The sequence below is a fragment of the Hippocampus zosterae genome, chromosome 17 (assembly GCF_025434085.1).
Source record: "Hippocampus zosterae strain Florida chromosome 17, ASM2543408v3, whole genome shotgun sequence".
NCBI lineage: Eukaryota > Metazoa > Chordata > Actinopteri > Syngnathiformes > Syngnathidae > Hippocampus > Hippocampus zosterae.
This window is the reverse complement of record NC_067467.1, coordinates 9,362,269-9,385,391: the sequence shown is the minus strand read 5'-3', so window position 1 is coordinate 9,385,391 and position 23,123 is coordinate 9,362,269. Positions and strand designations below refer to the sequence as shown.

The 23,123-nt window shown below is 43.5% G+C and overlaps 3 protein-coding genes across 5 annotated transcripts; 2 read left to right on the top strand and 1 right to left on the bottom strand.

Annotated features, from left to right (window-relative positions):
• The first annotated feature begins 989 nt into the window (after positions 1-989).
• LOC127589346 (ectonucleotide pyrophosphatase/phosphodiesterase family member 7-like) lies at positions 990-7,825 on the top strand. The gene is made up of 6 exons (XM_052048471.1): positions 990-1,368; positions 2,379-2,524; positions 3,647-4,276; positions 6,819-7,056; positions 7,435-7,561; positions 7,650-7,825. Exons 1-6 carry the CDS (start codon positions 1,131-1,133, stop codon positions 7,699-7,701), a joined length of 1,431 nt encoding a protein of 476 aa, XP_051904431.1. The 5' UTR covers positions 990-1,130; the 3' UTR covers positions 7,702-7,825.
• Positions 7,826-8,712: 887 nt separating this feature from the next.
• Positions 8,713-14,769, top strand: cbx2 (chromobox homolog 2 (Drosophila Pc class)). Its single transcript, XM_052048472.1, has 5 exons — positions 8,713-8,851; positions 8,950-8,993; positions 12,012-12,077; positions 12,149-12,218; positions 12,283-14,769. The coding sequence occupies exons 1-5, from the start codon at positions 8,780-8,782 to the stop codon at positions 13,444-13,446; spliced, it is 1,416 nt and encodes a 471-aa protein (XP_051904432.1). The 5' UTR covers positions 8,713-8,779; the 3' UTR covers positions 13,447-14,769.
• A 1,160-nt stretch (positions 14,770-15,929) lies between these two features.
• LOC127589343 (splicing factor U2AF 65 kDa subunit-like) lies at positions 15,930-22,415 on the bottom strand. 3 transcript variants are annotated; one of them, XM_052048465.1, is made up of 11 exons: positions 22,219-22,415; positions 21,111-21,273; positions 20,453-20,559; positions 20,122-20,291; positions 19,930-20,046; positions 19,439-19,577; positions 19,284-19,363; positions 18,282-18,404; positions 18,118-18,204; positions 17,761-18,009; positions 15,930-17,335 (listed from the first exon to the last, which is right to left on the bottom strand). In XM_052048465.1, exons 1-11 carry the CDS (start codon positions 22,265-22,267, stop codon positions 17,204-17,206), a joined length of 1,416 nt encoding a protein of 471 aa, XP_051904425.1. In that variant the 5' UTR covers positions 22,268-22,415; the 3' UTR covers positions 15,930-17,203. The 3 variants fall into 3 exon arrangements, with proteins under 3 accessions (XP_051904425.1, XP_051904426.1, XP_051904424.1); XM_052048466.1 differs by having other exon boundaries at positions 20,122-20,288; XM_052048464.1 differs by having other exon boundaries at positions 19,284-19,577.
• Positions 22,416-23,123: the final 708 nt, after the last annotated feature.

Here is a 23,123-nt window from a genome sequence, read left to right as displayed (position 1 = left end):
GAATGAGGCAAATGAAAGCTGATGAATGTTTGCCCTTATCTCCATAAAGATTAGACAATTCCCTTGAACCGCAGCCAAGGACACGCACAATAAAAGGACACTTTTTCACCGGCTCATGACATCACATTGCCATGAGATGATGGATCATGTCCTGGCCTCAACGCCTGCCTGTTTACTTTTTTTTTTTTTTAATCGATCTCCCGTGCCCATGGCCCAATCTTGGCAAATGATCTTTTAACAAGAACCCCGGGACAGGGTACACATGAGACTTATTGAAATTAATTCAGATATTAGGCTCTTGTGTCGCCCAGGAACCTCCAAACACACTCCTGGCCCCCCACTGGCCCATCGTGATAGCGAGATGAATCCTGTTTGGTCACTTAAGGTGAAAGTCATCAAAGTACTGTTTCAAGCCAGGCAAGGCAAGACAGCTTCATAAATAAAGCGCATTTCATACACAAGATAACTCAATGTGTTTCACAAAGTTATAAAACAAAATTTAAAAGCAAATACTTAATAAGAAAAAAAACGGGAGTTTCGAACAACGGTTAGGCTTTCTAAATTGGGTTTCAGGTTTTGATTTTCAAATGACCAATTTTATCCCAGGATTAGGGCTTCAACCAGGTGTTACATTTTCAAAAGTGTAACACCTGGTTGAAGCCATTCAATTCCTCATTCATTCAAGTGAGGAATTAAATGTAGAGTTTCATCGTTGGGTTTTTAGACTGGGTTACGGTTTCAAACAAGAGTTTTTTCAAAGTTGGATGTTGGAAATCTTCCACGAGTCAGGCAATTCCAAAACAAAACATAAAAATGCGCGAGAGGTAGCATTCTCAAGGCAAAGATGAGGTTTTCAAGTCAGGTTTCAAGAGGGGGGGGGGGTATTTCAAAATCGGGTTTTCGAGCCAAGAGCACGCCACGAGATAAACACAGCGCACATAAATGGAGATTAAAAAGCATTCAAACCGGCAAGGACTGGGCACAACTCGGGGGCAATAAACTTCAGCAGAGTTGCGATAAAGCGTCCTGATAAGATAAAATGACAAACTTTGTCCACAAAGGGAACACAAAGGGAATCTGACATTTTACAAAACTCAGTCCGACTATCAACACCGCAAACTTTCCGGAGCATGCTGTGGACAGCTGTGCTGTGCCTCCTGTTAGGGGCTGCTTGGAGCTTGCCGGCCCCCGCCCTCACCCCAAGGCAGAAGGTCCTGCTCGTGTCCTTCGACGGCTTCCGCTGGGATTACGACCGCGACGTAGACACGCCAAACCTGGACCGCATGGCCCGCGATGGCATCAAGGCCGAATATGTTACGCCGCCATACCTCACCATCACCAGCCCCACGCACTTCACGCTCCTCACCGGTAAGACGCCAGGAAATAGAACACTTTATCACAGCAATTTACCCCTTCATGCACCCTGTAACCTGATAACCTGAGCAGCTGCCAACGGTAGTAAGCGCAGAGCGGCACAGAAAAGACAAAGTTGACTAATTTTCAGGGGGACAAAAAGGTGAATGGTATGAGAAAAGTCGTGTATTCCGAAGAAAGAAAAACAGGAACAGGGACATATTTTATTGGGATAAAAAGTCAGAACCTGATGAGAAAAAAAGGTGTACAGCCTGTTTTTGTGGTGATTTTTTTCAAGACAAGCGAGTCACCAGGAATATACTTTGAGCCTGATTAAAAAGTCCTCGTCCCAACAGAATAAACGCGTAATTTGCAGAAGCGGAAAAAAATTGAAGTTGTTCCAAGAACAAAGACGAATTTCCGAACTCGTATTGAGATAAAGTTATATTTTTTGGACAAAATATACATGTAATATTTACAACAATAAAAGATTTTTTTTGTCAGGAGAAAAGAAAACGTTTTCATCTTACAAAAAAAAGAAATATTACAAGAATAAAAGCTGTATCTTCAAAAAAAAATATGAAAAGATTGACAAGAACAAAGAAGTCAGATAAAGAGACAATCTTGACAACGAATTTTTTTTTTTTTTTTTTTTTAAAGAAAAACAAGCCGCAGTTTTACAAAAACAATGACAGGGTAAAAAGTCGTGATCTCACAAAAATAATGTTTATATAAAGAAAAAACTCACACATTACAAGAACTAAATAGAAACATAGAAATAAATTTTGTTTGAATACAGCGTAATTTCACAAAAATCAATTTGTACTTTGAATAAAGGGAAAAAAATATAATCTTGACAAGAATGAAGATATTTTGTCAGGCTAAAGGGTCGTGATGTTGCATTAGAAGGCTGTAAGTGGAGGAGAATAAGAATAAGTTTACCCCCCCCCCCCCCCCCTCAGGTTAAATGAGGGAAGCAAATCATATTTTAATGAGTGAATTTAAGGGACTTTTCTGCCGGACAGGTCGCTACATCGAGAACCACGGCGTGATCCACAACATGTGGTTCAACACCAGCAGCACAGAGAAGAAACCGTACTACCAGACGCAGTTTGTCAACGAGTGGTGGGACAACGGCACGCTGCCCATCTGGATCACGGCGCAGAAACAGGTCCGTCTTATCCGGAAAATTGTTTTGGCACGACCGGAAAGTCAGCAGCAATCTCACCCGTGTCGGAGCGCAACTGAAAAAAAAATTCCGCTGCGACTTTCCATGGATGACGGTCAAAGGCTCTTGAGAGTGGCTTGTGTGCTGAGTTTAGTCGCCGATTTTAGACTTCTCTTGGTCACGTGGAGCTAAATGGCAAAACCGTCCGCCGTTGTTGGATCCATGAACGGCGATAAATGTTGGAGTTGAATTTCAACTGAGCAGTCTTCATGATCAACAAGATCTAACATTGCAGTGTCAAAGAATGCCACTTGCAGTTTGCAACAGAGAGACTGGAAGTGTCACAGAAAGGTGGACATTTTTAGCGACTGTAAATTTTGACACTCAGATCCTGGTGAGAGAACTGCAAGACACATTGAACACCGGAACAATCAAAGGTCTTTCACTGCTTTACTTTTACTTAAGGGTGGCCCAGTAGTCCAGTGGTTAGCACGTCGGCTTCACAGTGCAGAGGTACCGGGTTCGATTCCAGCTCCGGCCTCCCTGTGTGGAGTTTGCATGTTCTCCCCGGGCCTGCGTGGGTTTTCTCCGGGTGCTCCGGTTTCCTCCCACATTCCAAAAACATGCGTGGCAGGCTGATTGAACACTCTAAATTGTCCCTAGGTGTGAGTGTGAGTGCGAATGGTTGTTTGTTTCTGTGTGCCCTGCGATTGGCTGGCAACCGATTCAGGGTGTCCCCCGCCTACTGCCCGGAGACAGCTGGGATGGGCTCCAGCACCCCCCGCGACCCTAGTGAGGATCAAGCGGTACAGAAGATGAATGAATGAATGAATTACTTTTACTTAAGTAAAGCGGTCGAATCAATCGTCCTTCCACTCACCTGCCGAATCACAAACCACGAACACATTCACGGTCTTGACGAAAATCGGATCTTACAAAATGCTTGCAAAAATCCATGTCGCACAACTCCGGGTTTGATAACTTGATAACATGATAAACTGTCCGCTGTAGTAACCGCTGTCCCTGAAAGGGTTAAAAATATACTGTATATCTACAGTACATACTACTATGATTGTATATACCGTACATGTACCATGTCCAAACCTTATTTCCGTGCTTTTGCAGGGCTTGAAGTCGGGTTCTCTTCACTTCCCCGGCACGGCGTCCAGCTACCAGGGCCAGACGGCGATGGTTCGCGAGGTCGAGCCGCTCCTCTACAACTACAAGAACGAAACGGCTTGGCGCCAGAACGCCGACAAGGTGATGGGCTGGTTCCGAGACCAAGATCTGGACTTCGTGTCGCTGTACTTTGGCGAACCGGACGGCACGGGGCACCGCTACGGCCCGGACTCGTCTCAACTACGGGACATGGTGCGGCAGGTGGATCGCACCGTGGGCTACATCCGACAGTCGGCGGAGAACCACGGACTCAACGACATCTTGAACATCATCATCACCTCCGACCACGGCATGACCACCGTGTACCGGAACGGACTGGTAGAGGAAATCACGCTTTCCAAGATCCCGGGGTTCGCCTTCCGGGACCTGTCCTTCCACCTGGTGGACTTTGGGCCTTCGGGGATGCTGCTGCCCAAGCCGGGTAAACTGGAGAAGGTGTACCAGGCCCTGAAGGGGGCGCACCCGCACCTCCATGTCTACAAGAAGGAGGAGATGCCCGAGCGGCTTCACTTTGCCAACAATAAGCGCATTCTGCCCATCATTCTGCTGGCCGATGCGGGTTACGTCATCAATGGGGTGCGTACGAACATGTCACGCTTTGACTAGCTTCAAAACGACAACTAAGAGGACATTGAATTAAGTTCAGGTGACGGATTAACATCAGTGTCTACAATATACCCTATTTTATGATTAGAGTTGCCTCTCGCTTTGTGGTTCAGGTTTCAAGACAGGGTTAGGGTTTAAGCTAGGTTAGGCTTTGAAACAAGCTTAGGTTTCTGGCCATGAAAGGAGGTTCATCTGTCTAGCTTTGATTCGTGTTTCAAAAACAGGTCTGCTTTGGGTACATCTGTTGGGTCTTGGTTGTGTGCTTGTGTGTCAAAGAGAATTTTAAAACTCATTCACTCCCAAAGACGTTTTTAAACGTCTTTTCAGATTTGGTCTAGAATTGGCTCGTACTGAATCAGTTTTAAGTGTGTTGAATCAGAACCAGTCCATGAAATGCCAGTCATGAAGAGGCAGTCTTGGCAATAACATACACACACACACACACACACACACACGCCTCACGACAATCATCTCTCAGCATTCCAAATGAACTCTTTCATTTGTTTCATATCGCTCAGTCATCAAATATTCATGACTGTACATTAAAGAACCAAACATAAATTTCTCAACGTCATCAACGATAGCGAGGAGAAAAACACTTCCCTCACAAATACAAATGGAGCCCAACCCTGGCAGAGAAGAGCAGCTTGAGCAGTGGTGTAGTGGGGATTTTTTTTAAGTGGGTGTATGCGATTCTGGGGTGTTCTATATATACATACAGAACATCAATCATAGCTACAACACCAGTTGAACTAACGTTAAATTTAATGTTTTACTACTCCAAAATAATCACAGGCCAAAGTTATTAAGCATAACTCGCATTTGAACAATGATCAACAAACATTTCAATAAAAATTGAATATGGAGTCAGAAGAAGTGGGTGGACGGCGTACCCCAGCGTACCACAACCACTCCACTCCTGAGCTTGAGTTTACGTCTCCAACCTGACAACATGAGAACATTACTCCAGAGTAGTGCGGAAGATTACAACCGAGGTAGCGTGTCAGGTCCTTTTTAAGTACACATCTCCAACCCTAACGTGATCAGCATCCAGACCACTTAATGACCATTGCAACTGTCGTCACCCGTAATAGGAGAAGATACTCACAGATTTACTTTGAGATACATGTACAAGTACACACTGCATACAGACAACGAGAGAACTCAGATAAGATGAAAAAAGATCAGCAAAGATAAGAGGCAAACGCGAACTACGGCTTCAGCCAATATCGGATTGACGGATTGCACTCACAATCAGGGAAAGGTAGGGCATCAAGCAAAGGTTAAATTAAGGTTTCAACGAGTGCCATGTTCCCAAATTAGGGTTTCAAAGGCAGGGTCGGGGTTTCAAGTTAGGATTTCAAACCAATGTGAGAGAGATTCAAATGATCAGCTCCGGGGCACGTTTTAGGCAGGGGCAAGTGGGGTTTTCTGTGCGCAGACCCGAATTCCAATCACCCTTCAGTATGCAAATGAGCCAGCATCAGCCAATTTCTAATAGTGGTTTGCAGACTGCAAAAGGATTGAATTTGGGCGTCACTGGTCTGCATGTTTTTGACTTATCCAATAGCGCCCTCTGTTGCGTGCCAGGCAGTACTACGCAAATAGTGTCCCTGAGATCGACCCGCTACCGCACGTGCACGCATACACACACGCGTGCCATGATGAGCAACAGCCACAACGGCTCAGAACACGAACGAAATAGAAAAATAACGTCGATACAAGAGCTTGTGAGTTTGTCAAAAGGAATCAGTGCCTACCTTAGTAGGAGACCTGAGGCGGGCGAATGGGACGCACTTTGGCAGCGTCTTCAGTGAGATGACATCACGATCGTAGCTCACGTGTACCGTTTTAAAATGTTCCCCTGGTACTTTCGATTCCCATTCTTTGCCAGTGCCATCGGTGAATTGTACATGAAACAAACTTTGCATGAGAATAATAAAAAATAAAAAAGGCATATGGCAACAGCTCTCATCGCAAGTTGCAAGTGCAAACTGCTGACTGCCAACGACTTCCGGTGATGCAGGTCACGTGCCGCCGATGGGTAATAATAATATTTTATTTTTTTAAATACTTTTTTGTGAAAGCGAAAGTGAGAGGATGCTTGGGGTGCAGTGTTCACTAACAGAAAAAAAATAATATCAATATCACGCACACAGACACACTTTTTTAAAAATCTATTTTCCCCTAAGTCTAACCTCCCACCTGTGATCGACTTCGCACGTTCACGGCCTACCGATCGATCGATCGCGATCAAGTGGTTGGGCACTCCTGCTCTAAATTGTCCCGAGGTGTCTATGTGTGCCCTACAATTGGCTGGCAACCAGTTCAGGGTGTCCCCCACATACCGCCTGAAGACAGCTAGGAGAGACTTCAAAACACCCGAGAATGTCTTGAGAATATGCGGCTTCGAAGATGGATGGATTGACAATGCACACTTTTGTTGTGTGTTTTTTATTAGTGTAATTTAAATTCATGTCTGTATTTTTCTGTTGTGTACTTGGGTATTCAGTACTTCCCCGTGCAGTTCAACAAGGGCGAGCACGGCTTCGACAACCAGGAGATGGACATGAAGGCTTTCTTCAGGGCGGCAGGGCCGGCGTTCCGCAAGGGCCTGAAGGTGGGCCCCTTCGAGACGGTTCACATTTACCCGCTTATGTGCCACATCCTGGGCATCCGACCCGAGGTCAACGATGGCCGCCTGGACGCCACAAGCGAGATGCTGATCACCCACCCCGCCCAGGATGACGGTCAGAGGCCAGGGCCGTCAACGCTACACATCGTGACTGTTTTGCAATGACGCTTTCAGGCCTGGTTTAGTTTTAAAAGACAGTCAGGGTTTCAGACAGGTGCTTTAAGACTAGCTAGAGTTTCAAACAACAATTTGGGTTTTATATTAGTGTTTGAAGCCAAAGGTTAGGGTTTAAAAAAGGGGGTTATGGTTTCAAAATTGGGTTTTAAGACAGGGTCAATATTTAAAAAAAGAAGGGTTTCAAATTGGGGTATCAAGCCAAAGGTGAGGATGTCAAAGGGTTAGGGTTCCCAAACAGGGCTTCAGGCCATAGGGTTTCAAGGTTTCATCAATCAGTTTTATATTTCATTTTTACGTGTTATCTGTTTTTGTTTAGAAGAAGTCAAGCCTGTAAACTTGGTTGCGAACGCCATCACCGGCTTGGCTGTGACGGCTGGATTTATTCTCATCGTTTTTTTCGTGATAGTGGCGCACAAATTGCTCAACGATAGACGACAAAAAAGGTAGGAAGGGGCATTTCAATAACTACATCGGTTCTTTTTTTTAAGTTGTAGAAAATTTGAACATTATTTTTGTGCGTGTTTGTTTCAGATCAGCAGAGCCCACGAATCTTGCAGAAAAGACTCGACAAACTACATTTTGAGCAAAAACGACATAAATGCAAGGATTGGTCAACTATGTGTGATTGTGTGGATGTGATGAACGGATGAGTGAATTCATAAAATAAATTGAAAATGCGTTCAACTGAACGTGCCCGTTTTTTGTGCCCGCCCGCTTTCCGCGCCATCTGCTAGCAACAAGTTAAAGAAACGCCATGGTGTTTCCGCTTAAAATTTTCAAAATAAATTACTTTACGAGAGATTAAAAACGGGTTTCAACCCTTAAATCGGGAGAGGAGTTTCACAAAGGTTTGGGGCCAAGATGCAAGTTTCAAAGTAAAATTTCAAGACAGTGCTGGATATTTTAACATAGGTTTCAAAGTAGCATTGGCCGTTCTGAGTACAACATGATTCAAGTTCTCAACAAGGTCTTGGCTTTCAAGGTAGGGTTGAGGTTTCAAAGTACTGTTTCTAGACAGGTCTACGTTTTCAAAGTACATGTTCAGAGTAAGGGTTTCAAAATAGGAGTATAAACCAGGGTTAGGGTTTCAAAGTATGGTTTCTTGACAGGTTTACGGTTTTCACATATGGTTTAAACACTTGTGTGGGGTATCAAGTCAGGGTTTGGATATCAAAATTGGATTCTAAATCAGAGTTTGGGTTTCAAATTGTTTTTAAAACCTGGGTTAGTGGTTACATTTGAAACAAAGCATCAAAAACTGAAATTTCACTCACTACAAAATAGAAATGTAACAAACAAGCATAATGCAAATGTAATCTTTGTTTGCATTATGAACTCCGTTAAAATTGTGCGTAGTGAGTCGGCCTGGGCAAATGGTGGGCAATAGTCTCACTTTTGTCTCAAAAGTTCGAATTTATTCTCAGAATTCTCTCTTTGAAGTGAGAATTCTCTCTCAACGTCAGAATTCTGACAACAAAGTTAGAATTTTGAAATAATAGGTGAGCATGTTGCCAGCCGTTTTTTATAATTCACTGGCCCTAATCCTCTCGCGTTGCACTTTTATTGTGAAGTGTACCATAGCGTTTTATTGAAGAAGTGGTTTCCTCTGCTGGCGAGTGTTACTTTTGCTAGTGTTGTTATTGTGATCGTGCGGGTCCACCATGGAGGAGCTGAGCGCCGTCGGCGAGCAGGTTTTCGACGCTGAATGCATCCTCAACAAAAGACTGCGAAAGGTTCGGAAAGGCGCAAAAACTGCACGATCGTCTTTGCCATGCTTTTCGGGTTCACTCGGCTTGGAGCTCACAACCTTTTGGCGCTTCTTTGTGTGCAGGGAAAGTTGGAGTTTTTGGTCAAGTGGAGAGGGTGGTCGTCCAAGTAAGTCAGGAAGACCCCAAACAATGAACATTATACCCAAAACTTCTCATTCCCTCCGCGTTTTTCCTGATCAGTTCCGCTTCATCGCAACTTTAGTGCGCTTTCGTCTTGGATGTTTGTTGTTCTTTTTCCCTACCGAAGGTCTTTTGTTCGTGTTTCAAGCATCAACTTTGCCTTTAATCAAGCTCCTTGTTCAATTCCATTTAAAGTGCATGATTTTATTATTTTCAAAAGCATTCATTAATTTTCGGCTTGCATTTCTCGGGGGTTATTTTCATAAACTAGAGCCATTGCGTTTAATTCATCAGGTTGAACAGGCGGCCGTGCTTGTTTTGATCCTCTTTAGACGCTGATGTTTTATAAATGGAACGCCGAATAAAATGTGCAGCAAGACTAGAATAAAGGCAAACCCCCAAAAAATACGTTTATAGAAAAAAAAAGAAAAACGTCGCATGACTTAACTGTAATGTTCGAATTTAAAATTAAAACACCAGTTCACTATTTATAATAATAATTATTATTATTAATAATAATAATATAGCTACTTATTCCACCTTTTAACGTTTCGAAGTCAATTAAAATGTTTCGTTTATTAACACTCCTTGAGAAATATGACTTCAGTTTGTTTTCTTAAAATAAGCATTTAAAAAAAATATTACATGACATTATTTCAATTTATCACATTACAGCTCCTCAGACAAAAAACAGTTTGTACAGTAGGATTTATTAATATTAGTGTTATCTTCACATTTATTTACAATGATCCTTTTGATCATGTTAGTTCCTCTCCGCCCTTTTTGGGCTGTCGACTATTCTCCACGGGTGCACACTGTTGCCTGCCTTCTGTTAGGCTCACACATCCTTTGTGTGTGCGTGCGTGTGCGTGTAATGGGTGGGGGTTAGGCTGACTGCTGATCTGGGGGGGTCTTTTTCTCTTTCTTCAACAGGCTTCTACCACATGTTGAATTTGTTTTTGTGCCACATCCATTTTGTTGCATCTCAAATGAAAAAGTTAAACACAGCAACCGGGCGCACTGTGGATTTTCAAATTTCAGAAGGGTCACTTGCTTAAAAAAACGGCAACAAAAATGCAACAGAACACTTTTTAGAGGGGGGGGGGGGCTCACAAGCCTTCTAAATCAAGTTTTTCTCTGCTCACTATTTTTAAGGTACCGATGTATGATAGGGGGGGGGGGGGGGTTGAAATTGACCCGAGAATCTCACAAGCCAACTTCAGCCCATCCCCCAATTCCACATTGGAGCTTTCACACTGAACGACACCGGGAAATGGCGGAACATTCCGGCATTAGTAGGCAGTGTGAAAGGGGCTCGTCTTGTTTCTTAGATTCAAAATAACTATGTGGTGGGAGAACATGTGACAAATTTAATCGAAATCAGAAGGCTGGGCTACTTTTGATAAGTTATTTATTCTGATTAGATAAACACAGTCACTTTTTTTCATCATCTTTAACAAAATTCATCACAGTATGAACCTTTTCAGGGACAGCTTATCATGTTATCGGATTGCAGGGTGCATGAAAGGGTTAAACTACAAAAACAAACATTTCTAACCACTTGTCAAGTGTTCTTCAATCAATGAATATTTACATACAGTTAGTTGCTGTAAATTATTGGGTTATGTTAATATGAATAAATAAATATTTTTCGATTCAAACCAAAGAACAATCGAGGAAATGTTGTCTTGTTTTTTCTTATGAGCACATTTGTACGAAGTTTCAGAAAATCCAACAGCTAGTTAAATTACTACCCCCAAAAAACGTGGTAATTTCTGACTGTTGATACGACAGCAACAAATTTTGTTGTCATGTTGTCCTGAACGTTAACAAGTGTAATTAGTTTGTTCTTGTCAATGAAGTTAATTTTTATCAAGCTAGAAAATGTGTCGTACCTGAACAGAAGATTTTTTTCACTCCCGCGGCTTGACTGATATATATGGTGAATCGGTTTACTATTTACTAGAGCTGTCAGTTTAGCGCGTTTTTATTGGCATTAATTTACATCAATTTTAACGGGATTAAATGTTTTCTCGCGAGATTAACGCGGCACACGTCACAAGCGGATGTTACTTGTTTGGAAATATTTTGTGTGGAAGGTTACAGTGTTCTGCCTCCATATAAATAGAGCGGGTGGAGCTTCTCTGTGTTTGTCTGACAGTGGTAGCGACCTAGCGAAAATAAAACGTCTCCAGTGTTGTCATTCGAAATGAGGTCTACACAAAAACTGTAGAGAGACTTCCGCACAAGAAGGACCAAAACAATCAACATAGCCTGACTGTGTTAGGGGGAGTGACCCCCCGCCTATCAGAATGGTTTGCCCCAGCAGCACGGAAGAAGTGCGTGCGCGCTTTTTTATAGGGCGGGCAGTTTTGAATACAGCGGCACATAATGAACACTGGTGTCCGGTGTCTCGTTATTCTTCAACAAACACAGAAACAGACTGCTGTGTTCAAAGTAAACTTGAGAAAAACGAAGTATGCAACCATGGTTTAAATCTACTATAGGCTGAGTACTAGTTTACCTTAGATGTGCACTTTATAATGTTATATTGCTCTGTGTTGATTTTATAAAAAAAAGCTGTTAAAGCAGCTGTTGTGTGACAAAATATTGTTTTCACTGTTGTTGATGGACAGTAATATTGTGTGAGAGATTATGTGTGAATAACTGCTCCAAGTGAAAAATGTTCATGTAAAATTGAAAATCAAAATTGTTATTTCAGTAAATATTTGCATTTGGCACATAGAAAACTGATTCATGATTCCATGTTGATGAGAGCATTAAAATGGGGGGAAAAATAGGACAAAAAATGTAAAAGGAAATTCAGAAACGATAAAAAATGTGAGTAATCACGATTAATTTTTTAGTCCATTTAAGTTAATTATGACAGTTGCATTTTTAATTAGATTAAATATTTTAATCGTTTGACAGCTCTATTATTTACACACATTTTTACCTAGTTCCTGTCTTTATATTGATGTTCCGACATCTTTGTTCATTCCAGACACAACAGCTGGGAGCCCCAAGAGAACATTCTTGATCCCAGACTTCTGGCGGCCTTCAACAAGAAGTGAGTTTCTTTCGACGTTTGCTATTTGTGGAATGTCTGGATAGTTATATCTTCAACTGCGTGTATCGCAGGGAACAAGAGAAGGAGCTTCTGATACGGAAACGCGGTAAAAGGCCGAGAGGACGTCCACGTAAAATACCAGTAAGGTTCAACAACTTTTCTTGGTATCGTTGGGACACATTTGACACGTTGTGCTCTCCCTTAGGAAACTGTTCTCGAGACTGCAAAGTCCAACAGCTCTTCTTCCGGAACCTCCTCTTCATCGTCCGATTCCTCGTCTTCGTGTTCCTCCTCGTCCTCGTCCTCCTCGGAAGACGAGGACGAGGAGCAACAGGCGGGCCCCGGAGTCCAAATGCGAGACCTCCACCCCAACCCCGTCCCCCAGAAGAAAGCGCAGATTGTGGTGGCCAAGCAGGAGCCGCCGAAAAAACGCGGTCGCAAGTCTCTGAGCAAAGGCCTTCGGAAAAGCCTCAGGAAGGATTCCGATCTTCCGGGTGCCATCAAGAAACCGGTTCACCTGGCCAGCTTCGCCTTCATGGGTTTCCATCGGGGCTCTGCGGGATGTCCCAACCGCAGTCCCCCAACCCACGGGGGAACTTCCAGAAACTCCTTGAGCACAATAGGATCCGCCAGATCAATGCCCCCATCCCCCGTCCCGCTGATGAAATCCAGCCCGGGCAGGAATGTCACAGATGGGAAACTGCCCACCCCCAGACCGGATTCGTTCAAACCGAGAGGCATGGAGACTTTCACCTCCAACGCAACCAAACAGCACCTCCCAGGATCCCCCCAGCGCACCACAAACTCCCCCAGTGTACAAAAGGCTCATGTCCTGCAGAGAATAACAAACGCGAAAGCCATGGCGGCCCAAGCGGCAAAGAACATCACGACAAATCAGCCTCTCAACCTTCACAACAAAGTCACGCAAGGCAACAAATCGTCTGGTTCTGGTCCCGGTTCAGCTTTGAGAAACAAAACCAACCAAAACCAGGAGTACAAAACCCCCCAGAGTCCCGCTTCCCCGGGAGGAACCCGGAAGTCTGCCGCAGGCAAAGACTTGACGGAGATCCAGACCTACAGGGGGAAGCCGGAGAAAGGCGAGGTCCATAAATCCGAGAACCACCTGGAAAGAGCAGCTTGTAAAGACGGCAAGATGAGCACAGGCGAGGACGAGAGCAGCTCCGATTCAGACCGGGACTCGTCAGATGCCGGCCGGGAGCCCTTGGCGGTGGTCCACAACCAAGACTGGAAGCCCACCCGGAGCCTGATAGAACACGTGTTTGTCACGGACGTCACCGCCAACCTGGTCACCGTCACGGTGAAGGAGTCACCCACAAGCGTTGGATTCTTCAGCATCCGGAACTACTGACTGGACCTCACAAACTTCACCTGACCATTGCATCAGGGACCCTCATTGATTGTTGTAATTTATTTCCTTTTTCTTTGATACTACGATACCTTAAGTGTGTTTTAATCTGCCTTCACTGTAGTTCAATTAAAAATCTGAGGACCGAGGGTGTAGATAGCCCAACAGGACAACCACAGATAGTTGCCAGGTGAATTTTGCTGCATTTTTTGGGGGGAAATATCTCAGTCGGAATTTACAGGGTCCCGCCTCAAAATGTTCCAGTCAAAGTTTTGGGATCTGACCGTCGGCTGTTGACGAAGAGACCATGACACTCAACTGCATTTTAATCTCAAGTCACAGGAGTCCAGACCAGACCAAAATGAAACTATTAAGGATATAGAAAGTAGAACAACAATCCGAAGCTTCGTTTGAGACCACCAGGAAATCGTAAATATCTCTCCAAGTTTACAAGCGTCCGACCTAAAAAGTTTCCAGTCCAACGTCGATCAAAGAAAACAATTCAACCATCTGTGGTTTTAGCAATCCACAATAGGACGCACCAAATATTTTGGGGGGACCAATCATGTGAACTGCTTTCAGCACTCAAGACCAATGGGGAGGTTGGAAATATTTCACCGGGGAGCTTCTACATTCCAAGATTTCAACTTCCCTCATGTCTTCCCTTATGTCTACATCCATCAAAGCTCTCTGGTCTTCCTCAAGCTCTCTTGCTTGGCAGGCACTAAAGTGATAAATGATCACCAATAACTCGTTTTACAGTGCACCCTTAAGAAGCTGTGAACGAAGGCAAGCGCTGTGAATATTTTCCGGATGCACTGTTTGTGGTCTTTTTTGCTCCGATTTTGGCACGTAGGAACGTCTTGGCCATGCACTTTTTTCCCGTCGCAAATTTCCCGCTTCTTTGTTTTTCGTCGCTTTCAATCGATAGTTGACACACTCATCCTTGGAACTGTTTAGTAATACGTCATCTAGAGTGTATTTTTATATGAGCTACCTCTGTTTTATTTGGCTACTTTTTGCTTGCATGTAAATCCTCGTCTGCAAGTCTTATTGCCATTTCTCCAAATAGGGTTGACAAAATTCCAAACATTTTCAAAGGTGGAACCTTTCATGGAAGTCATGGGAAGAAAAGGGAACAGACCAGGAATTTACTAGATAGGCAACTGTCAGTTTCGCAGGGCAAGGTGACGCATGCTGAGAGACAGACGGAGTGTCTAATCCTTTCTCAGATAACACTTTTTCTACATATTCAGCAGAAATTGTGTTCGGCAGGTCCCCATGGGGGCAAGCGGTTGCACAATAAAGCACCAGATGTCTCTTGAGCCACTTGGGCTGTTTTGCTTTGTTTTCTGGCAGCTGCTGACATCTCTTTGGGATCCTTTTCACGGTGTGACGTAACACGAAACAATGCCAGGCCCCCTGAGAAAAGGGGTCCGGCCATTCTGCGTTTTCACTCAGCTCTTCAGACTAATCCGTTCAACCGAGCTGCTGTTTTTTTTTTAGACAGGACAGAATGATGATGACCAGGCCAGAGGAGTATGGAGATGATTGAATGGACAAATACAGGAAATTAATCTCTGCATCGTTTCCAAGTTGCAGCGAACAACGATGCTCATGGACCGATTTTTTTAATTGTTCCGAAGAAGCTAGAGGAAAAAAAAAAACGTTTTCTGTGCATTTAAACATGTAAAACACTTTTTTACACAAATTTAAATTAAGACAAGTCTGAATTTTTGAAATTAATAGCCAACTCATGAATAATGATAAAGATATTTGAAAGAAAGCTGCAATATAACACTTATTATTGAGAATAGTCATATTTTGGGAAAGAACGTTTTCTTTAAAAAAAAAAAGTATAGTATTTTGGCAATTATGCACTTTTATGTTGTTTAGATATTCCAACCGTTTGGGGATCACATTGATTTTGTCATATACATAAAAACCACATTATCAGTGTTCAGCCTTTTTGCAAAAATAAATAAATAAATAGGTTTTACTTAATAGTACAACATTTTCACAATAAAAGTTTTTTTTCCCTCAAGAGACTAGGACTATTGTCACAGTATACTGTATATATTGAGTGTCTTTCCAGAATGGCCCCGATCGTCCTTCGTAAGAGATTGTCCTCCTCATTTTAGAAAATTATTTATTGGAGGCTTGTCTTTGATACTCGTATTTTGAAATAAACACTATAGACTCATGTACGACTTGTAATGTTTGTGTCACACCAAGTGTTCAAAAACAGCATCATCCACTTGCACTCAACTCCTTTGATAAATCCAATGTCAGGGTGATATTCCAGGACCGTATTTCAGGGAGAGGAAAACGTTTGTCAAATTGTCCACCTTTATTCTCGGAATTTTGTCCTTAAAAATAATCTATATTCTTTACTCGAGTAAAATAACTAAGAAAAACACACCAATTCTGATACTACTGTTCACCTTTTTTTCCACTCCGAAAAAAATTGACAACAAAATAACAACTTTGAAAAAATACACATTTACACTTTATTGTTGTAATATTGTGGCTTTGATCGAGAACATGTATGATTTTTACATTGACGGTAGATTTTTGTGGACGCTAGCTGAGGCAGCGTGTTGTCTCATCACAGGAAAGGTCTTGGGCTTGTGAGGAAGGTCATTGCCACTAGATGGCGCTGTTAGACTTCCAAGGCAATGATTTCCTTTTTTTATGCATTAAAAATGAAAACTTCCCAGCGGCGTCATATTGTAAAATATCTTGAGATAACTTCTGTTGTGAATTGGCCGTATAGAAATAAAGTTGAACTGAACATAAACTGAATACAAACATGTATTCCGGGAGATGACAGTTTAATTCTGAAATAATAATTGGATATTGACACCTAAATGGTGTTTGAACTTGTGAAATTTACATAAGCCAGACAAATGCATATTTCACCGCATTCCTCATTTTGTCTTGGAAAATTTAACAGTTTGCATTCATTTCGTTCTTTTACCAGAAATATTTCACACGATTCTCCAACAGCAAATCCTATAAAAGTATTTACACAAGTGTACTTTTCCACGCTCATATATATTCCCGCTTTTCCTAAAATATTTTAGTGTAAATGGAATTAAGAAAAATTATGTTGCTCACGTTCTTGTTCTCTGTCATAGTTTTTCTTATTATGGCAGCAAAACTCATACAGACGCCATTCAGCGCTGCTTTGGCTTATAGCGACATCTCGTTGGATGGTTGATGAATTGCATCCTCTTCAAGTCTATCTACTCCGACGGCATAATTAATAAATCACATTGATTTTTAGATGCCTGGTTTGAAGAGGGAGCTCCTTTAAGACAAACACGATTTTGTAGATGTACAAGAAAACACATAATCAACAAACAAAATGTATACAAACATCTCAAATTTGGATTAATCACTAATAATCTGTAATACTTGAAATCATCAGCACGCCACAAACTCTGATCCTCAAAACTGTTCGATATAATTTAAAACTCATCTCAAAACATTACTTTTGACATTTTTTTAAAATAATTTTTAAAAAGCACCATAAACGTGCACGTACATGTGGCAAAGACACTCGTAACATCTTGTAATAATTCAAGCCTGGCGGCAGTATTTAAATTTATTGCGATGCACCACAATGTGTTGTACATAAATATTATATCGAAATTCATTGGACTGCAGAGGAAGTGGAGTGCAATGAGTAAAATGAACTCTGGACTTAAGAAGCACTGGAAGCCAAGGAAAGTGTGTGTGTGTGTGTGCGTGTGTTTTAAAAGTCGTGTCTGTGATACATATCTGTATCGTAGTATTTGGTCACCACCACCCTGTTGGCAAACTGCCGGCCACTCAGCGCTTGCATGGCTTTCTGACAGTCGGACGTTGACACGTACTCCACGAAGATCTGCAGGAGAGAGAACGTGACACACATTGACATTCACACACACTAAATCTCTCTCTCTCTCTCTCTCTCCTCACGCAATCACTCAGTGTGACCTCTCTCAGCCACACACACACATGCATGCATGAATAACATCTCTCTCTCCCTCTCCCCTCCCCTCCCCCTCTTACTGGCTTCCTCACTTACTCACTCACATACACCCACACACACACCTGAAAAGTCTCTCAACACATCTCTCACATCCCATACTCATCGCTCTCTCAGTGTCCACACACACATACACGACATCTCTCTCTCTCTCTCTCTCGCTCTCTCTCCGTCTCTAACACACACACACACACACACACACACACACACACACACACACACACACACACACACACACACACACACACACACAAACACAGCGAACGTAGACGTTGTCACACCTTGCCGCAACCCGGCACGTGTGCCCCGTGAAGCGGCCGCGGTATCTGGATGGAGCGGACGTTGCCATATTTGCAGCACTCCTGGCGGATGTCGTCCAGGATCTCCTGGTAGTCATCGTCGTCGGCCAGCTCTTCAGGCAGCACCATGTTGAGCAAACACAGAACCTGGGTGGCCGCCCCCTCGCAACTCTGCACGCGCTGCAGACCCGGAACTTGAAGCAGTACCGGCGTCTCCATAACGGCCGCCTGCTGGGGGCGCAAGAGAGCGAGAATGATTTTCGGTTGCTCGCACCAGGACAATGAGCTAATGTACAAATAGTGAGTGAAAGGGCGGAGTCACGAATTGCAATGTCTTACCAGGCCGGCGTTTTTGGCTCCCACACTGGCTCTTTGCACGATGAGCTTCTTGTCTCCCAGCTGCATGCCATTGAGTCCGGACACCGCCTGGCAAGAAGAACACACCTGGCATCCTGCACTTTGCACGACACGTCACGTCACGCCGGCCAGCGGCTTTCTCTTACCTGGTCCGTGGCACCCACGTCCACGTACTCGCAGAAGGCGTAGCCTTTGGACAGCGAAGTGGCGCTGTCCTTCACCAGGTTGAAGGCTTTGAGAGGCCCAAAGGAAGTCAGCAGCTCCTTCACCTGCAGACAACAAATACATGTCACTTGTTACATGTACATTCATTCATTCATTCATCTTCCGTACCGCTTGATCCTCACTCGGGTCGCGGGGGGTGCTGGAGCCCATCCCAGCCGTCTCCGGGCAGTAGGCGGGGGACACCCTGAATCGGTTGCCAGCCAATCGCAGGGCACACAGAAACAAACAACCATTCGCACTCACACTCACACCTAGGGACAATTTAGAGTGTTCAATCAGCCTGCCACGCATGTTTTTGGAATGTGGGAGGAAACCGGAGCACCCGGAGAAAACCCACGCAGGCCCGGGGAGAACATGCAAACTCCACACAGGGAGGCCGGAGCTGGAATCGAACCCGGTACCTCTGCACTGTGAAACCGACGTGCTAACCACTTGGCTACCGGGCCGCCCGTTACATGTACATGTTACTTTGAAATGTCCATTGAACATCAAACCACCAGACACTTTTCATCAAGTGTTCAAGGTACTCCAGTGGTCTACCGGACCTAGATAGTTGAAATGTTCACCAAAAAAAAATGGTGCATCTATCTCGCTCCACTATGGAGCGTCATGATTAGGGTACGTTTCACCATTTCACTTTGCACGTGTGTCCGAGGAGCTCCAAAAACAAAAAGAGGGGGAAGGGCCAGAATGACTTACTTACCGCTGATGTTCGACATGACACGTGAGGATGATGAAGAGGTTGGTGATGATGAGGATGACGATAAGGATGATGATGAGGATGATGATTCCGGTCAACCAAAATATAGACTGGGGAAACACAAGGAAACATGAATGAATGAATGTGATGTGAGTCTTAGTAAATCTGTAAATTTTAGTAATCTGGACTTGTCTAGAGTGTGAGAACTTTTTGCCACCTGTACCTGGTCGTCGTTCAGATAGTTGGGCAGACCGCCGATGAAGAGCTTGTGAGGAGAATCGGGAACCACTGTGGACACGACACCTGGACACAAATACACAACGGCAGTGTCAACAAAACACTGGGACATCGTGGCGTGTGTCGTCCAGCGCGACCCACCTGGGACGTGGAAGGCAGGCTGCTCCGAGAGGCCAGGGAGCGGCCGGTAGTCATGAGGCCGGCGAATCTTTAACGACTGACCTTGGAAAACAATCCCGTCAAAGGCCATGGCCTGCGTGGTCTCGTCTACCGAGCGTAACTGCAACGCAAACAGCCCCCGGAAAAAAAAAAAGTTTCATGTTAAACTACGGTAACAGAGTCAAATGTAAAAATGTAAACTGGTCATTCTGGACAACCACCAAAGTCAGTTTATTCTACGGTGGCGGTTCAACTTCTTTCCTATCTGCCAACAGATTTGATCTGTTCTAATTTGTGGATGTGGTTGATATTTAATTAAACGTATTGCTCATGCACGATTTCAATGTCAGACACACATATTATACTCGCGTCATATATAACTTGAAGGCGCATACTCATGGCACACCCGCACACTCATTTTCAATAAATACACTCTAATGTTACGCACGAACACACACACACACACACACTACCTCTAGGAAGGCGAAGTTCTTGTCCTGGTTGATCTGCACAACAAGGACAGGATTGGTGGAGGCCTGCGAGAGGCCAGCCAATCTCATCTGAGCATTGAAAAATTCGGCCATGGATTCCTGCGCAGGAACAAAAGACACAATCAAGACAGCCGCCAAGGCATGCTTTTGTCTGAATGGGAATATCGCGGCGACCTCAGTGACGCCGAAGGGAATATTCCCCACGTAGAGGCGGCGGGCTTGTCTGGTCATTTGATTTCCCAATAGGGCCACCGGAGGTGGCGCCACGGTCACGCTGGGCAACACGGTGGTGGCGGCAGCGGCGGACGTCGCCAACAGGGCCGTGCTCGAGATGTGACCGGCTGCTGCAAAACAACAAAAATGCAATGATTTCAATTCTCGACAACTGTGGTGGGAAACGTTGGTGCTTGCAGGCATTCATACTTCACCTACAACTGATTTCCATATTTCCACGGCCATGCATGAATATCCATAGATGTGATCTAATCTGCAACATGGCGTCTACCTTGCATGGCTTTGTACTGCAGTGGAGTAATGTGCTGAAAGCCCGGTGGAGCCACATCCCAGTACTTGCACGGCTTTTTCTTCTTTGTTCTCCTTGGAGAAGAATGTCTGCCCAAAAGAAAGGAAGAGTCACCATCAGTGTCAGTGTCTTTTCCACCCATGCCTTTCCTCAAGGTATTGATTGGCTGAAAGGGTCTTTCAGTTAATGCCTATAGCACCACCAACCCTTTTCCAAGCTAAAATGAGGGTTGTTTTTTTTTTGTTATTGTAAAGTGTCCTTGAGTGTCTTGAAAGGCGCTTATAAATAAAATGTATTATTATTATTATTAAGCGATTCATTGGTTTCTTTCCATTTATTTTTATTTGTTTGAGTTTAGTCATGATTCTTCTGTCGTTGAAAGTGAAGCTACGCTGATGTGCACCGCTCACACTAAGCACTTGACTGTGGAGGAGGAGCTAGTTGACAACATAGCCATTTGGTCGCTCTATTTAGCCATTTTCCTGACTTTTCTGTTTTTCAAAAATAGCAACTTATGCCTTTAATTCCTGAAAAGAAACAGACAAGACGACCGTAGTCATTTCCACATTGCTTGGTCTTTGATAAGAAATGAGACTGGCGGAAGGTAATCAATCACACTTGAACAATTACAAACTGAAACCTGTGTTTCTTGTGGTCTTGTGAGGAACTGCGCCGGTCTCGACTCTTCCAGTCTCGACTGTGACTCCGTTTGTCCCTCCGCTCTTTGCTCCATCCACCGTGTTTGTCGCCGCGACCAGTCGAGCCACTGCGACTCCTCTTTTTGTGTCTTTCTCTTTCTCTCTCTGGAAAAACAAACAAACAAACATCACATCATGTGATCGGACTCATACACTTTCTCAAAGCGACATCCAAAAAATGACTGAATTGTGGAGGTAGTGTGGATATAACCATTAATTACATATACTAATAATTAGTAAATTACTATACACTATTTATGAGCAAAATGACTAATAAAAGAATGATATTGATGCATCATCAACACTTGTTCATTCGGAATTCATTTCAATTCTGAATTTAAGCTCTAAAAATAATTGCTGTCCTTCACAGAGGTGAAGATATGTAAAAGAGCTCGTTTTCCGTTTTCCTGAGGTCGGTGTCCAAATTTAGTAGCAAGTGAATTAATGGTTACAATTGCTTATTCTGAATTTTCAAGAATTACTGGTGCCGAATTTAAATGAGAACATTCGCCGGGTTTGAATGTTGAATAGGTTTTGTGTACATGTCACCAGACACTACGAGAAGGGGTGACTGCCAATGTTTAAAATGGGTTTTCTATGTAGTTTGGCGTCAAGCACGTAAATGAATGATAAAAGTTGCTAACTCTGAATGTTATTGCATCGTTGGAGCCGAACTGAAGATGGAGTCTGAAACCATGTTAGGTCTCGTCTAGATATCAGCCGTCACTGTGACGGGAGATGAATAAGGTTAAAAGGAGATCATTTTATCGATGTTGTTTGGCGTCTCGCGCAGGTGGAAGTGATGTGTTGCGTTCAGGAGCAGATCTCGCTTGACGACGTCGGCATGTCAAAAAGAAGCCAAAATGTCGCGTTCTGAGCCAACAAAGCTGACTCACAGTTCACCCCATCTTAACTCCCGCTAGCCCAGCACATCCATGAATAAAATAAAATAAAGCAGAAGGCTCCAAACCTCGATAGCATGTCGACGCCCCCAGCCCCAAAAACACGAAACCGCCAGCCCACACCGGTGTCGTTTTTTTTCTCCTTTACCTTGACGGTTCGCACTCAGCTGCTTCTCAAATTCTTCGAAATCCGACATTTTACCACGACATGAGGTGCTTGCTTTGCGGGACTCGTCGGATAAGAAGGGGAAGGACGAACATTAATGACAGCCGGAGCTGTCAAATTCAAGGAAAACCATCAACTCTTTCCTCCAGGTAACCTCCAGCAGTACTAATGGACACATGACTTCCGGTCCTGTACTTCAAAATAAGGAATTTAGTGAGACATAAAACAGATTATCAATTTTATATTACATCACCTTGAATTGTAAAATAATGCGAATCAGGTCAAATAAATTATTGGTGCTAACCCTTCAATCATACACAATTTATACAACACAGAACGTTGCACATTTCCACCCTAAAATGCATATGATTAGGCTATAATAAAACTAAACTTGTTTATTCAAAAATGCAGATATTACAGTGGAAAAATTGTCGATGTGAAAGACCAGGGTACTTGTATTTGGTCAAGTATACATGACTGAATAGTACAGTGCTTCTCGTACGTATTACACTTAGTACAAAAATATTTAGCATCATTCTTGAAGATTAAATGCAAATACTAAAAGTTAAGCACAACTGAACGGCAGACAAATTTTGAAATACCACTAGAGGGAGCTCACATGGCACTAATGGTACTAGTACCTGTCATACACTTCACACAAATCATGGGATTTGTGGATTTCCATGGCTTGGTGTTGTATTTATCCGCCAGTGACAGTGTAATGGAATTTCTATGGGCACTCCGTTTTTGTGAGCTAACGGGGTTAGCACTTACTTGATTGCTGGGTTGTGAGGTCTGACTAAGCAATCAGGGAATGGGAAAAAAAATCATTGTTGTACGTGATATGTAACGTAAATTTAAAATGTGATTGGTTCAAGAAACCTTCC

Excerpts from the sequence above, each read along its gene's own strand:
- LOC127589346 (XM_052048471.1), top strand. The coding sequence starts at position 1,131 with ATGCTGTGGACAGCTGTGCTGTGCCTCCTGTTAGGGGCTGCTTGGAGC. Across the intron at positions 1,369-2,378 it reads GCACTTCACGCTCCTCACCG|GTCGCTACATCGAGAACCAC; the intron begins GTAAGACGCCAG and ends TCTGCCGGACAG. Across the intron at positions 4,277-6,818 it reads CGGGTTACGTCATCAATGGG|TACTTCCCCGTGCAGTTCAA; the intron begins GTGCGTACGAAC and ends TTGGGTATTCAG.
- cbx2 (XM_052048472.1), top strand. The coding sequence starts at position 8,780 with ATGGAGGAGCTGAGCGCCGTCGGCGAGCAGGTTTTCGACGCTGAATGC. Across the intron at positions 8,852-8,949 it reads TCAACAAAAGACTGCGAAAG|GGAAAGTTGGAGTTTTTGGT; the intron begins GTTCGGAAAGGC and ends CTTTGTGTGCAG. Across the intron at positions 12,078-12,148 it reads CTGGCGGCCTTCAACAAGAA|GGAACAAGAGAAGGAGCTTC; the intron begins GTGAGTTTCTTT and ends CGTGTATCGCAG.
- LOC127589343 (XM_052048464.1), bottom strand. The coding sequence starts at position 22,267 with ATGTCGGATTTCGAAGAATTTGAGAAGCAGCTGAGTGCGAACCGTCAA. Across the intron at positions 20,047-20,121 it reads TTCCCTTCGGCGTCACTGAG|GAATCCATGGCCGAATTTTT; the intron begins GTCGCCGCGATA and ends GTTCCTGCGCAG. Across the intron at positions 18,205-18,281 it reads ACGTGGGTGCCACGGACCAG|GCGGTGTCCGGACTCAATGG; the intron begins GTAAGAGAAAGC and ends TCTTCTTGCCAG.